Source organism: Asterias rubens, chromosome 15 (assembly GCF_902459465.1).
Source record: "Asterias rubens chromosome 15, eAstRub1.3, whole genome shotgun sequence".
Classification (NCBI taxonomy): domain Eukaryota; kingdom Metazoa; phylum Echinodermata; class Asteroidea; order Forcipulatida; family Asteriidae; genus Asterias; species Asterias rubens.
Genome location: NC_047076.1, coordinates 6,776,588 through 6,791,483, shown reverse-complemented (window position 1 = coordinate 6,791,483; position 14,896 = coordinate 6,776,588). Strand labels below are relative to the sequence as shown.

Below are 14,896 nucleotides of genomic sequence, written 5' to 3'. Positions count from 1 at the left end.
CTTTTATATAACGTTTTAAACATCGTGGGGTTTGGTTTTAACTATTGGCTGGTCCATTTTTGTGGTTTATATTTTAAGAAATCTTGTATGCTATTGCTATTTGATTTATTCTGCCTCGTGTTTTTGAGCTATTTTTAATTTGTACAGTGCCTTTGGGTCCAGTCATGGATGTAAGGCGCATTACAAGCTTTATCTATTATTATTATTATTATTCAGTATTTACTCAAGAAGAAAAAAATAGCGGCCATTTTAAATGACAAGCTCAAAACTGGAAAAGTTCAGGGCAAACCTTGCAGTTGTACCCTGTACATTTCACTTTGAACAAATTGTGAACTAGAAAACTTGAATGAGAACTTACCCTCTATCATGACAAGAGCTGGAACACGAGGCTGGTGTGAAGATGGTGTTGCCAGCTAAATCTTGGGCTACACTCTCTGACATCAGCGAGGATGCATTGTCATGGACACAGCCCAAGTGCCATGGTGACCCTGTGTATTCAGACAAAGAAACATTTTGAGACACTTACATTTTACAACAATATGAACACTTAATACGCATTGGTATCCGTCAAGTTTTGACTCTCATGGCATGGTGCAAAACAGTAATATGTTAACATTCCAAAACAACCTCAATGGATCAATTAATACAAAATCAAATCTTAAATTAAGGGAAGGTACACGTTTGGTAATTGTCAAAGACCAGTCTTCTCACTTGTTGTATCCTAACATAAGCATAAAATAACAAGCCTGTGAAAATTTGAGCCAAATTGGTCATCGAAGTTGAGAGAAAATGATGAGAGAAAAAAACCTTGTTGGACGAATTTGTGTGCTTTCAGATAGGAATAAAAGACTTCTGGCTAGAAGTCTTTTATTATTTCAGTGAGAATATTACCTCTTTCTCAAAATCTATGCTACTTCAGAGGGAGCTGTTTCTCACAATGTTTTATACTATCAACAGCTCTCCAATGCTTGTTACCAAGTCAGTTTTTAAGTTAATATTTGTTTTGAGTAGTTACCAAACGTATACCTTCCCTTTAAGCCAAGCAAGCAGCATAAAGAGCCCTGGTTTAAATGATATTTTGTATTTAGGAAGATATAGGTTTTGATAGCAACTTTAAAAACACTATAAAGGGCAGGCAGACAAGCAATGTTTTATGAGTGGGAGCTGATTCCAAATGTAAGGACCAGCATGGGAAAAGGATTTTTACAAAAATTGTGAAAGTTTCACAAAAATTGTGAAAGTTTCATTTCAAAAAGGTGGTTGCATTTTTGAGATATCGGCAAACAATCCGGAGCAAATATTATACAGTCCACACACACAGTCGAAGTGCAATATTTCACAAAATGCTTTTGTAAAAAATACTATCATTATCAAAAGCTGCTGTACATGTGCTTCTAACTAAAGTTTTTATTGCCGTTCATTTTAAGAGTGATTACCAAATGAATGCCTTCCCTTTAAAAAAGCACACATTGGTTTTAGTTTCAATTATTAAAGCAATCAGGAACACAGTCTCAAAAAAATGTTAAAACACACGTGCAGGAAAATTGCTAATAAACTACCAAAGAAACACCTTACAGAGTTTGTTTTCCCTTTCATCACAAGGATGGGTGGGAGGGGGGGGGGTACCCTGATCACAAGGACACATGTGCAGCTGGCTCAGTCTGGAATACAGTCTCCTTGAGGAAGAATGAATGCAGACTACATTTCTAGTCAAACGTCTGGATATCTACTCATCTACAATAAATTTTACAGTAGGTAGATCACCATCTGGTGACTCATTTTAGATGAAAAGAGACATTTTTATAACCTCTTTAAACTAACAAAAAGTTAGATTTTCATGCTTGTTAGCGACATTTTGAGTACAAAGTACAAAAAAATGTTGTGTGGCTTTTTATACCAATTGGGAATTGTGGCTTTTTATACTCCCTTGGGAAATGGAGGAGGATGGTAAAGACATGCATAACTTTGATACTATCAAAATCACTTAGGGTTTTAGAGTAGGCATAGTCTCAAGACAAGGGGTGACTTGAGTTCTTTGCAGAAATAAGGTCACCGTATTTTTGGTCTTAACTGAAGTCTGATGTTAACTCCAGTAAAGTGTATCTTCTTCTCTCCAAAATGTGAATCCTTGTATCAATACCAAATATCAAATATCAAATAAATAAATAACAAATTTAAACGTCCAGATTCTAATGGATAATTTGTGTTAAATTAGTTCAGTTTTGGTTGTCAAACTGAATGCTGGAAAGTTGTTCCAGACAACTGTCATCTTTAAATTCAATTTTCACCGCCAGGTTTTTCCTGTTGTCTTGCACTCTATCCTCGTAGAGTCCTTTGATTTGTTAATAAGCCCATACCACTCGCTACAAATCCTTGATAATAATGTCTGGGGGGACGCTTTATCCGGACCACCCTCTGCGATTTATTAACTCTCAGTTGGTCAAGACAAAGAATGTCCCCCTACATTTGAGGTGAGGTATGCCTACATGCAAGGTCCACATTTAAAATGCACACAGGTGTACTGTATGGGGGAGAACCACATGGCAAGTTGACAAGACAAACAGTGTTAGGATACACATGGGCCCAATTTCATAGAGATGTTTTAAAAGCAGACATTTTGCTAACAAATTGTGTGCTAAGCAAAAGTTAAAACATTTAATACCAGTCAGAAATGTTGCATGTGGCATAGTATTTTAGATGACAACCTTATTTGTATATTTGTTAATTTATCCTTCATAAATACCTCAGACAGTTTTGCTAATTCTATTGGTGGAGAGCGCGTCACATGGGTATGTATAAACCTTCATCTCGGTAAAATTATCAAGAACCAGGACTGCAGGGCCTGCATGAACCTCAAAACTTTTACTGGACTCGAGAATTTCTTACAAGACCAGTATTAAAATGCGAAGAATATACAAAGTTTCACATTTGAGCCATTTTGGGAACAATACGAGAAGATTAAATTTTTCTTATGGGTACAGCAACTTCAATACTCAAAAAATATTTGTATTTATTAGATTTTGAAAAATGTAATGTGGTTTTATTGTTTTTTATTAAAAATAACTAGACCACTGGATTTGAAAGGTCGTAAGTTCACCACTGGATTTGTAAGGTCGTAAGTTCACTAACCTCATTTTTTTATATTTTTGTTTTATTTGATGCAATTTGCCAGACACACAAGGCCTGAAAGTCACTCCAAGGTGTGAACTACAATTTTTTGTTCTTCCAGGGGCTGTTGCCACCTTCTGAAACAGGGCTACCCCCCTTTGGAGTCCATACGGGTAGGCTCAGAAGCCTGACTGGTAGAAACATACTCTGTCCTCACTATCTATGGTAGAAAGCACTGCATGTACCTCCCCAACTATATGTAGCAAGTGTCACAACTATGAATCGAACCCACACTCTGCTAATCGAACACCAGAGCTTGAGTCTGGTGCTCTTAAACGCCAGGCCATGACACGCCACAAGTGATACTCAAAAAATATTTGTATTTATTAGATTTTGAAAAATGTAATGTGGTTTTATTGTTTTTTATTAAAAATAACTAGACCACTGGATTTGAAAGGTCGTAAGTTCACCACTGGATTTGTAAGGTCGTAAGTTCACTAACCTCATTTTTTTATATTTTTGTTTTATTTGATGCAATTTGCCAGACACACAAGGCCTGAAAGTCACTCCAAGGTGTGAACTACAATTTTTTGTTCTTCCAGGGGCTGTTGCCACCTTCTGAAACAGGGCTACCCCCCTTTGGAGTCCATACGGGTAGGCTCAGAAGCCTGACTGGTAGAAACATACTCTGTCCTCACTATCTATGGTAGAAAGCACTGCATGTACCTCCCCAACTATATGTAGCAAGTGTCACAACTATGAATCGAACCCACACTCTGCTAATCGAACACCAGAGCTTGAGTCTGGTGCTCTTAAACGCCAGGCCATGACACGCCACAAGTGATGCCAAAATCACTGGCCTAGGGCCTGACCTCCAGTGGTAATTTTGAGCCCAGAAGAGGGGGAAATCATATAATAATTCTTAAAATCCATAAAATCTACTACTTTACATGCTGATCACAATTTAAAGACACTGGACACTATTGGTTATTGTCAAAGACCAGTCTTCTCACTTGGTGTATCTCAACATATGCATAAAATAACAAACCTGTGAAAATTTGAGCTCAATCAGTCATCGAAGTTGCGAGATAATAATGAAAGAAAAATTACCCTTGTTTCAAATGCTAAATCTGAGGTCTCAAAATCGAATTCGTGGAAAATTACTTCTTTCTTGAAAACTACTCCACTTCAGAGGGAGCCGTTTCTCACAATGTATTATACTACCAACCTCTCCCCATTACTCGTTACCAAGTAAGGTTTTATGCTAACAATTATTTTGAGTAATTAGTTTGCCTTGGATCGGTCGTGTCTCCTTTGAAAAGCATTTGTAACCGTTTGTTATAAAATGCATGGGTAGACAGATGGTGTAAAAGTAGAATACAATTATCCACATAAACATGCCTCGAAATTGCACGGTTTTCCTTTTACTTCGTCGACAAACACAGTCGGCCATCATAGGGAGTCAAATTTTTGACTCCCATAAATGGCCGACCGCTTTAGTTCGCACAGTAAAAGGAAAACCAAGCAATTTTGTGTGGATAATTGTATTCTACTTTTAAACATCATTCCAACCATAATGAATTTTGTATTAAAAAAAACGTTACAAACGCTTTTTATAGACTAACTCGTCCGATCCAAGGCAACGTGTTCCTTTAACTACCCGATAACTTTTCCATTTTAAAAATCTTCTATGAAATGGCCCTTTCCCTCAAGAAATGTAATATGACAGTTTTTAAATCATTGACAAGAAAAACAATCTGGGAATATCCGACGAAAACTGTCTGTTTCTATGTAAATGACAATGCACTTTACCTCGACCCCCATAATGGGGCGTCTTTTTGAAGAATCCATTCAATATTTGTACAAACTCCATCTCTTTTCATCTTTGAAGTAAACAATTTTTCAATAAACAATAAATGTTCCTTGAATTGAATTGAATTGAATTTTTAATGTTAACAATTTTTAATGCTAACAATTTTGATGTCTAACCTAGTCTAAAAACCTATCTCCAGATACATTGGTTTCATAAAACTAGCTTTGATGTTTTTATGAATTGAAAGAATTTACCAAGTGGTGGTTCTTGACCAAAGTACCAGCTCCAATCATGGAGCAACAGGCCTATGCTCCAATCAAGTCAACAAATAAACCAACACAGGATCCCCACTCATTTTCATGTTTTTATTGAATGCCCTGCTTTGAAAGTATAAAGAAGGAATTTTATACTTCCACCTTTTTTCATGGAAAGAAGTGAACCATACAACTATCGTAATAACTGTGCGCAATTTATGGTCTGGTATAAAAACAAAATCAAGTTCCCTACACAAATGAAGTAGGGAAGAGGAACATTTTCTCGAGTCCACAGGTTCTGCATGAACAGTTCACATAGAACTGTTGCTGCTAGTGCTATTCATTCAATTTATGGGCTGGTATAAATACAAAATTCTCTACAAATATGAAGAGATAAACTGTTCTTAACTTGAGTCCATAGGTCATGCATGAGCAGTTCACATAGAACTGTCAGTGCTAGTGCTATGCATACAACTAATGTGTGCATGCCAGAACGAGCTGTGTAACAAACAGGAGACCCACAAAGTATTTACAGGGAAAGTGATGAGCCAGAGCCTGAGGAGATTGAAATAACAATGAGTGCTGGGGACACCATTGTGTGGATGGTAATTTATCTTTTGACATAACAAGCACTACAGAAAAAGACACAAGTAACTGTAACAGTTGAATGTTGCAAAGCACATCTGCTTGAATTCAATTTTGCAAGTAGGGTACATTTACCAATTTCATCAGGTTTGAACTTGAAGTGTTTTTTTTTTTTAGGTTTGGGTTTTGACTTGAATAGGAAACAAAATAAACATTTTAAAACAAGTCAATAAACATGGCCTTATCTTGTTCAGAGAAAAGCTATTTTTAAACATCCAGTAGATCATAAGGTTTTACAATTGTATGAAGTAAAGACATATTTTGTATCGCATGATGGACATTTAAATCAGTTACACACAGCTATTGTGAAAAAGTCACACTTTCCTTCTGAAAATGTCACTTACTGTGTGTTGATGTTGATGTTGATGTTGTTTTGTGGATTTTTTCGGGGGTGGGGTGGAGAGGTATGAGCTTTGTCTCAAATATAAGCTTGGAATTCAACAAATCTTGTCAAATTATCTTTTAGGACATTTCATTTTTTTAATGCAAGTACCCAATTAATGCAAAAAGCCACTCTTGGTATAGCCATGTAGCAGCGCTTCTTGTCAAGAAAAAGAAACAGGAATGAAACACTAAGATGAAAAATAACTCAGGGGAGCTGAAGATGTAATTGATATATTCCTCTAAAAACAGTCTTGATTACAGGATGGAGGAAAAAAAAACACGAACAAGGGAAAAAATATAAAGCAGTATTAAGTAACTGATGAAAAAAAGTTTAAGGGCAAACCATAGACCTTTTGCACATTGACACCATTTCAGTAGGGCGTCTCATATACAAAAAATTGCTCATTGGCCCATATAAATGTGCACCACATTTATCCTCCTGAAACTTCCCCAGGGGAACTTGACAAGGCCAATATTAAGTGACTGGTCCATTCAATTGTTTTGTTTTTGTTTTTGTTTTTAAGAAATCAAACCGAACATTGAGGCTAACAATACATTCAACGAGGCAAAGTGCGTGCCTGGACTTTAGAACTGAGTTTATTTCCCACCTAATGATTTCAAAAAGCACAATATGCAATTCAACAATTTTTAAATTAGCCTATGGAATTTAACTTTCTTCTTGATGTAGACAGTATTTCTGACATGGTAAGAGAAAGAGGGTTACGATTATCGCAACAATAACTGTTATAATATTACACAGTACAGCAAAGGAACAATTGTTTACTCTTTCCCCTTTCTTTCCATGGCATTAAAATGTTCTCAAAAAGACACCAACACCGCAGCCAAGTGGTCCTGTAAAATAGCCCTAATCTAAACAAAATATCATTTAAGGTATGATCACCCACTACGACATATGACGGGAGAGCCGGTTTCCCCTCTTTACACATGATATTATTAAGCTACACGAAGTGAAAAGTGATATTGGGAAAAGTTAATAATTTTAGTAAATTACACCTCACTGCCAGAGAGCAGATGACAGCACATTGCCGAGTACCACGTACACGAAGTAGAAGTGTCCAGCACAAAAATATGCGAACCCCAAAACTTCTAAATCAATTAGGGCATAGTTTAGTCATTGTCAGTTGTTACCATACACGTCAAAACTGTTTATTTGAGCGAAATTACGATGCAAATTGGACTAGCTACTTGCTTCCCCTCGAGTATGTCACAGCGAGCGGACCCAACCAAACACACACGCCGAACATGCCTGAAGAAGGCGACATTGCCTCCCATTGCCCATTCCTGGCAACCCGCTCCACCACCATTCTGTCCAGTACGCAAACTTTCTCGTCAACAACTCTTACTTACCTGTCACAAAATCTGTCAGGAATGTCACCCAAATCCACCAAATTAGCACTGGTGCGATCTTGGCCGCCAGGCCTTTCATACTGTCGGTGAGATTTGTTCCATAATCCAAACACTGTGACAAGTTTTCTTTAAGAAATATCCCTCATTTTTTTAACTTTCGGGATTTCACTTCCGCTCTTCAAGTGTGTTGTGAGTCGAGTGTGTGTACCGACCGTACGTTATCATTCAAACACACATGCTTCTTTTGAGTGCATCAAGCGTGAATGCAGTGCACGTATGCATTGTGTGTACAATTTATAGTGGAGTCGTACCCCCATTTTACGATCGTCTGCTACCATTCAATCACAGTACCTCATTAAATTAGAACTATTTTCCTTGTATATCAATACGCCGAACTTTAGTACCGAATATCATCTCGATAAAAATATACCTTTGCATAAATAAAAGTATATTTTGATAACAATATCAGATTTTTACCAGCTTTTTAAATTTAATTGCCAAAGGCTTATCATAATAGCGGTTTTCTGTGCAAACATAACTTGGCGGAGGGACCGTTTTTAAGACGGCAGTTCGTAGGTCGAAGAAGTACAGGGAAGACGCAATCAGTGCACACGCCAACACATGAGAGGGTCACCCAAAAGTTGTCCACGGGATGTTGGGTAGCGCGATCTTTTAACGTTTCTTCCTTGCTTTTCTTTACTACCTCACTATTTTCAAATGTGATAACAAATTAAATATGAAATTTTCACCAATATTGTGGGGACTAATAAAATTATAAGCTAATCTTGATGCACGTTATGTGCTTTCCCCGCTCCTTGGCACAGCTAAGCATAATTTTATACCTTTGGGGTTTTTTTTTTAATGTTAAGTTGTGTATAATTATTTTCAATGATTTGGTTTATTTTGCCCCATTTGCTCCTTCGTTCGGGAAAACATTTGGGACAGGGGGGAGGTGTTATTGTTATAATCAGCTTTCTTTAACGCACTCGCTCATTGCATGGCGTTAACCTGTACAATTATCGCACTAAAGAGATTCGTCTACACACACAAAACTCAGTTAAGTTGGTCTCTTCTTGATTTTCAGAAATGTCCCTACCTGACAAACTATGTGTCTAGTATTTCCTTGGAGTGAGAATTTACATCGAAGAAGTGGAAAGAAAGTGAACTTTCCTTGGCGAAGCGAATCCATGCTTAATTAGCGGACTGGCAATATGGATGTGGATGATTTGCCGACTGTACTGCTACATCAATCAACATGCCACTATTTTACTCAAGAAACTTAGGCCTATGTGTAGAGTAAAGGCCGCCAATGTTTGTTTGCAAGGGGAAAAAACAATAACCTAGTTGGATAGCAACATGATTTAACATTTGTATGGAGCATGCTTCTGATTAATTAAGTACTGAGGCCCAACATTCAAACAGTAAGAAATATTATTTAATGGGGCCGGGGGTGGGTGTGAAGGCTATAGCTAGACCAAAATAAGGTATTGCAGTTTGGCAAAGTAGCCCTGCTTTAAGCCGCTTATAATAGGGCTCAAGGCAATGTTATAATACCTCGATTGTTTCAATCCTTTGTGGGTGTATACAATAACATTAACCATGAATTAAATTTTATTTCAAATTCTGGCCTATAGGAATAAAAAGTGATATATTTTTCCATAACCGTACGCGTAATGTAGGTCTACTTCGGAGTGAATTTTTTTCTCAAAAACTCAAAGCTGCGAAAGTTTTTCCCCGTTATTTTTCAGAGGAATAACAAACTGCTGTTTTAAATTTACCATTGACCCTTTTAGAAAGTCATGAGACCGAGTGTCTCCTGGATGGGATAGTGTTTTTTTGTAAGTGACGCCAGCACTTTAGTCGTTTGTGAATACATGTTATTTTTCCCCAATAAATATGGACACTATACTATCAGTATTGGTAATTACTCAAAATAATTGTTAGCATAAAAAACGTACATGGTAACGAGTAAGTGGAGGAGAGAGCTGTTGATAGTATAAAACATTGTGATAGAAACGGCTCCCTCTGAAGTAACATAGTTTTTTTTAGCAATAATTAAATTATCACTAAAATATTTGCATTGAATTCGAGACCTCAGCTGAGGTCTCGAATGAGCATCGGAAAGCCCACAACCTGTGGACAAAGGTTTTTTCGTTCATTATTCTCTCCCGCGCAACTTCGATGACCAATATTGTTTTCACAGGGCGGGTTTGTTATTTTATGCATATGTTGAGATACACCAAGTGTGAGAAGACTGGTCTTTGACAGGTACCAAGGTGCCCACAGTGCCTTTAGTTAATGGTCTCTCTGGATCTGGATATAATCGTAGAGTAAGATATAATATACTCCGATAACAGCAGATACCCGCATCGCATCGAAGTTTTATGACCTGACCAATGACCTAGTGGAAATGTCTAAATAAAGTGTGCTTTAATCGCTGTCTTTATAATCTTTTAAATCTAGGATATTGTGGGGGAGAGTCTCTAGAGTGCGTGGCCTGTCCAACGTTTCTAGAATGCAGTGGCGTGTCCAAACTTTCGAGGAGGCCATTTAGTGTAATTGGTTTTCCAAGAGAGATTTAAAGGCAGTGGACACTATTGGTAATTAATAAAAAATCATTATTGTCATCAAACCTTTCTTGATTACGAGCAATGGGGAGAGGTTGATGGTATAAAACACTGTGAGAAACGGCTCCCTCTGAAGTGCCATAGTTTTTGAGAAAGAAGTAATTTTCCATGAATTTGATTTCGAGACCTCAAGTTTAGAACTTGAGGTCTCGAAATCAACCATCTAAACACACACAACTTCGTGTGACAAGGGTGTTTTTTCTTTTATTATTATCTCGCAAGTTCGATGACCGATTGAGCTCAAATTTTCACAGGTTTAATATTTTATGCATATGTTGAGATACACCAACTGTGAAGGCTAGTCTTTGACAATTACCAATAGTGTCCACTGCCTTTAACTGTTTTGTTAAAACCTGGATACCAATTTCTGTATGTAGAAAGTTACTGGCGTCATTGGGAAATCCCCCGGAGATTCTGTCCTTCATAGATGGTAAATGTACACGGGCTGAAGCAGGTTGGTTTAAAAGAGGGCGCTATCAGAAATTTGTTGTTTACCGTATTAGGAAAGGGCAGGAACCATAATCTCCGGGAAGGGGCGGAGGGAGCCAAATCTCCAGACCGGGGCAGCGGGAAAGTTAACCAGCAATGGAGGGGTTTCCCTAAGTGGCCAGTAATTGGTATTTACCGAGTTTTTCATTACTTAACATTTTAGAAATGGGATGTTTGTTAAGACGAGGGAACTCAGCAAAAGTTAAGAAATTGTGCTTCAGTAAATAGATGACAATACTTATTCTAGGCATCAGAAATCAGCATTTAGCTTGGTAGGATTCGAACCCACAACCTCGTGATTGCAAGTCTTGTTTAGTACTTCAGTTCTCTCATCTCAATATTAGAAATCAAGGAAGAAATTACCCATTATTTTTTTAAAGTCATTATAACACTTTCGGTACAGAAAAAGAAAAAAAGGTTCTCAGATTTACAAATAATTTACAGAAGGTAATGGTGAACGACTTCTCTTGAAATATTGTTCCATGAAATGCTTTACTTTTTGAGAAAACATTAAAACAATATCAATTCTCGATAGCTAGATTTATCTTAATCACGTCATGACACGGCGAAACCAAGAGTGGGTTTTCCCGTTATTTTCTCCCGACTCCGATGGCCTATTGAGCCTAAATTTTCACAGGTTAGTTATTTTATATATAAGTTGTGATACACGAAGTGTGGGACTTGGACAATACTGTTTACCGAAAGTGTATAATGGCTTCAACAAGACATATTGGATAAACACATAACAGGCAATACATATTTTTGAGGTACAATATTTGCAGTTAACTTTATTGAGTTATGGTTGCAGTTTAAATGAAATATCAAAGGAGTTTACAAGTAATATTTACCATCACCAGTTAAATATAATTTGAATAAATCATACCTATCTCTACTTCATATCATTGCTTTAATATTACATTTACACTGTTTTTCTTAATCACAAAAACCCCAAAGAACTTATTGACATTCAAATTATACATTATCCAAAATAAGGCAAGAGCTTATTTTAATCAGATTTTATCTTCAGCATGAAAAAATATATCATTAGTTAATATTACACAAATCAAACTTAAAAAGTATGGCTGTCTCCTTTTATGTGACCGGACAAAGAAATTACATCAAAAATATCTTTAACAACATTAATAATAATAATAACTAGTTCTTATATGGCACATTTCACAATAACTTCTCAATGCGCATAACATTAGTGCCCAGTTAATTGGGCCAATAACATTCATTTAATTTTTCTCAACTCCCTGGGGAGTATACAGCCCTGAGCTGCCCTGGCAGTCCAGTGGCTTTCTCATATACAATTTCAACCTCTACCCTCACAGGTACCCATTTATACCCCTGGGTGAAGAGAAGCAATTATAGTAAAGCATTAGCTAAAATACACTGGACACTATTGGTAATTGTCAAAGACTAGTCTTCTCACTTGGTGTATCTCAACGTATGCATAAATAAAGGAACTTCAATTGAAGAAAAAACACCCTTGTCACACGAAGTTGTGTGCTTTCAGATGCTTGATTTAGGGACCTCAAAATTTAATTATGAGGTCTCAAAATCAAATTCAAATATTTTAGTGTAAAATTACTTTGTTCTCGAAAACTGCAGTTCTTCAGAGGCAGCCGTTTCTCACAATGTTTTTTACTATCAACAACTCTCCATTGCTTGATGCCAGTAAGTTTTTGATGCCAACAATTATTTTGAGTAACTACCAATAGTGTCCACTGTCCTTAAGGACACAAGTGTCATGATCAGGATTTGAACCAATAATCCGATGACTTTACCACCAAATTTGATGCTTCCCACCACTCAGCAATGACACCCTACATAAACCCAAACAAAAATTAAGATAAATTATCAACTGTTTTAAACGCTCCTTTTCTTGGTAATAAACAAAACTCAAGCTAGTTGTGACCAATCATTTGAAACCATTTAACTTTTTTATAATAGATGTTAAATTTGCATCGGGGATAAAGAATATTAATTTTGGTTTTTACCCATACACCGATGTGTGTTAGCACTGTATACTGAGTACTTTCCCGAGTCCTGTGAAAAAATATCACAGGCATGTTACTCGGGTGGGATTCGAACCCACGACCCTTGCAATTCTAGAGCAGTGTCTTACCAACTACATTTAACTTTTAATTGCATTGTTTAATTTTTCAACATAGATAGAAATTAATATTTTTTTAAAGAAAGAAGAAATGCTCCTTACTCGCACAAGGGTTCTTTTTAATTAGTTCATTGAAACCATATGACCTAAAGGTAGAGTCATACTTTGGTTATCACTCAGAAGGAAATGTGAGTATATTCCCTCCGAAAGCCTCTAAGTCATCAAGATGGTGATGGTAGTAAGCATCATGCAAAATTATTTTGTGATTTCGGAGGTTGAGCAAAGAGTTGACTAGAGTGGGATTTGAACCAACGTGCTGGCGCTCACCAACTGAGCTATCTGGCCCTATATTGCAGTGCCCCTAATTTGTCAATATCTTTGTGCCAGTCAGAAGCCATACAACCGTTAACTGCATTCCGTGTAGCCAGGGATCACACCCAAATTACGATACAACCCGGTAAGCGGCAGCCAGGGGATCATTTTGAGAAATGAGTAAAACAATGTTACAAAAACACATTTTGTGACTTCTTTTACTCATTGCTCAAAAACTACAGCACCTCAGCAAGTAATATTTTAAAGGAAGCTTGTTACCATCATTATCTTCCAACTGTGTGAGTTTAATGTAAATCTGTGGATATTGTGTTTTGTGCTACAAAATGTACATAGACCCTTTAAATTTTCACAGGTGTTGTATCTTTCTATAACAATTTGTCTTTAAATCAGTGACACATTGAAACAAAAACAAAACTCTATGACACTACCTTTAAGACAAACAATCTGGCATTCAACATTGAGACATTTTTGGAACATTATTGCAACATAAATCTGGCACATACTAAAGACAATTCGAAAGTTGACTGGCATTAGGCAAACAACCAAAATTTAACACCCTGTCCCTAAAATACACATTATTCTACAATTACAAAATACTCTGTATAAACTTCATATACTATTCTATAATACACTTTTCTATTTAATTATTTTGTCTTGTGTTAATTCGGTGTAAAGGTTTTGATTTCCATTTGCTTTCTCGGGCAAACAGACGCCGAAATACTTTTACAAATATTAACCAAATTCATTATTTTCTTGGGAAAATAAAAGTGAACATACGAAAAGAAACATACGAAAAGTACAGACTAAATTTAAACTCAAAAGATGCAGCCCTTCCTAGTTCTGCAGAAAATAAGATTGATATATGACTTGTATAATATCTTCCTACAGCTGCTCTAAAATAAAAGAAGAAGCTTGGACCAAGCTGATACAAGCTGGGACCTAAACTTAAAGGAACACGTTGCCTTGGATCGGACGAGTTGGTCTTCAAAAAGCATTTGAAACCGTTTGTCATGAAATGCATATGGTTGGAAAGATGTTTTAAAAGTAGAATATAATGATCCACATAAGTATCACTAAAAAATGCACGGTTTTCATTTTACGTCGCGAACTAACCCGGTCGGCCATTTATGGGAGTCAAAAATTTGACTCCAATAAATGGGCGACCGTGTTAGTCGACGAGGTAAAAAGAAAACCACGCAATTTCCAGGCATGTTTGTGTGGATCATTGTATTCTACTTTTACAACATCTTTCTAACCATATCGATTTTATAACAAACGGTTACAGAATGCTTTTCAAAGACCAACTCGACCGATCCAGGGCAACGTGTTCCTTTAAAGGGTGTATGTACTTTTTGTAGGACAAAAACACAATGTTCACAGATTTACACTAAACTTACACAGTACGAAGATAATGATAGAAGAAAGCTTCCCTACAAAAATATTACGTGCTGAGGTGCTGTAGTTTTGGGGAAATGAGTAAAACAATGTCATGAAAATAATATTTGTCTCATGAGACGAAAACTATTTTAAGCATGTCTAAACGTATTTTCATGACATTGTTTTATTAATTTCTCAAAAACTACAGCACCTCAGTAAGTAATATTTGAAGCGAAGCTTTCCACTATCATTATCTTCAAACCCTGTAAGTTTAATATAAATCTATGGACATTTTGAAAAAGTACGGTACCCAAATCCTTTAAAAATGATTTCTTTTAACGCATCAAAGTATGCGGCTTGGGCTAGAGCTGTTGCTATG

The 14,896-nt window shown here is 36.6% G+C and overlaps 1 protein-coding gene across 1 annotated transcript in view; it reads right to left on the bottom strand.

The window, feature by feature from the left end:
- The window catches only part of LOC117299811, a 150,895-nt gene extending 143,116 nt beyond the window's left edge, over positions 1 to 7,779 (bottom strand). Inside the window, exons 1-2 of the mRNA XM_033783335.1 lie at positions 7,573 to 7,779; positions 359 to 488 (exon numbers count right to left, since the gene is read on the bottom strand). Coding sequence (XP_033639226.1) covers positions 359 to 488; positions 7,573 to 7,651 — 209 coding nt within the window. The 5' untranslated portion in view covers positions 7,652 to 7,779. The remainder of the gene's footprint in view (positions 1 to 358; positions 489 to 7,572) is intronic.
- Positions 7,780 to 14,896: the final 7,117 nt, after the last annotated feature.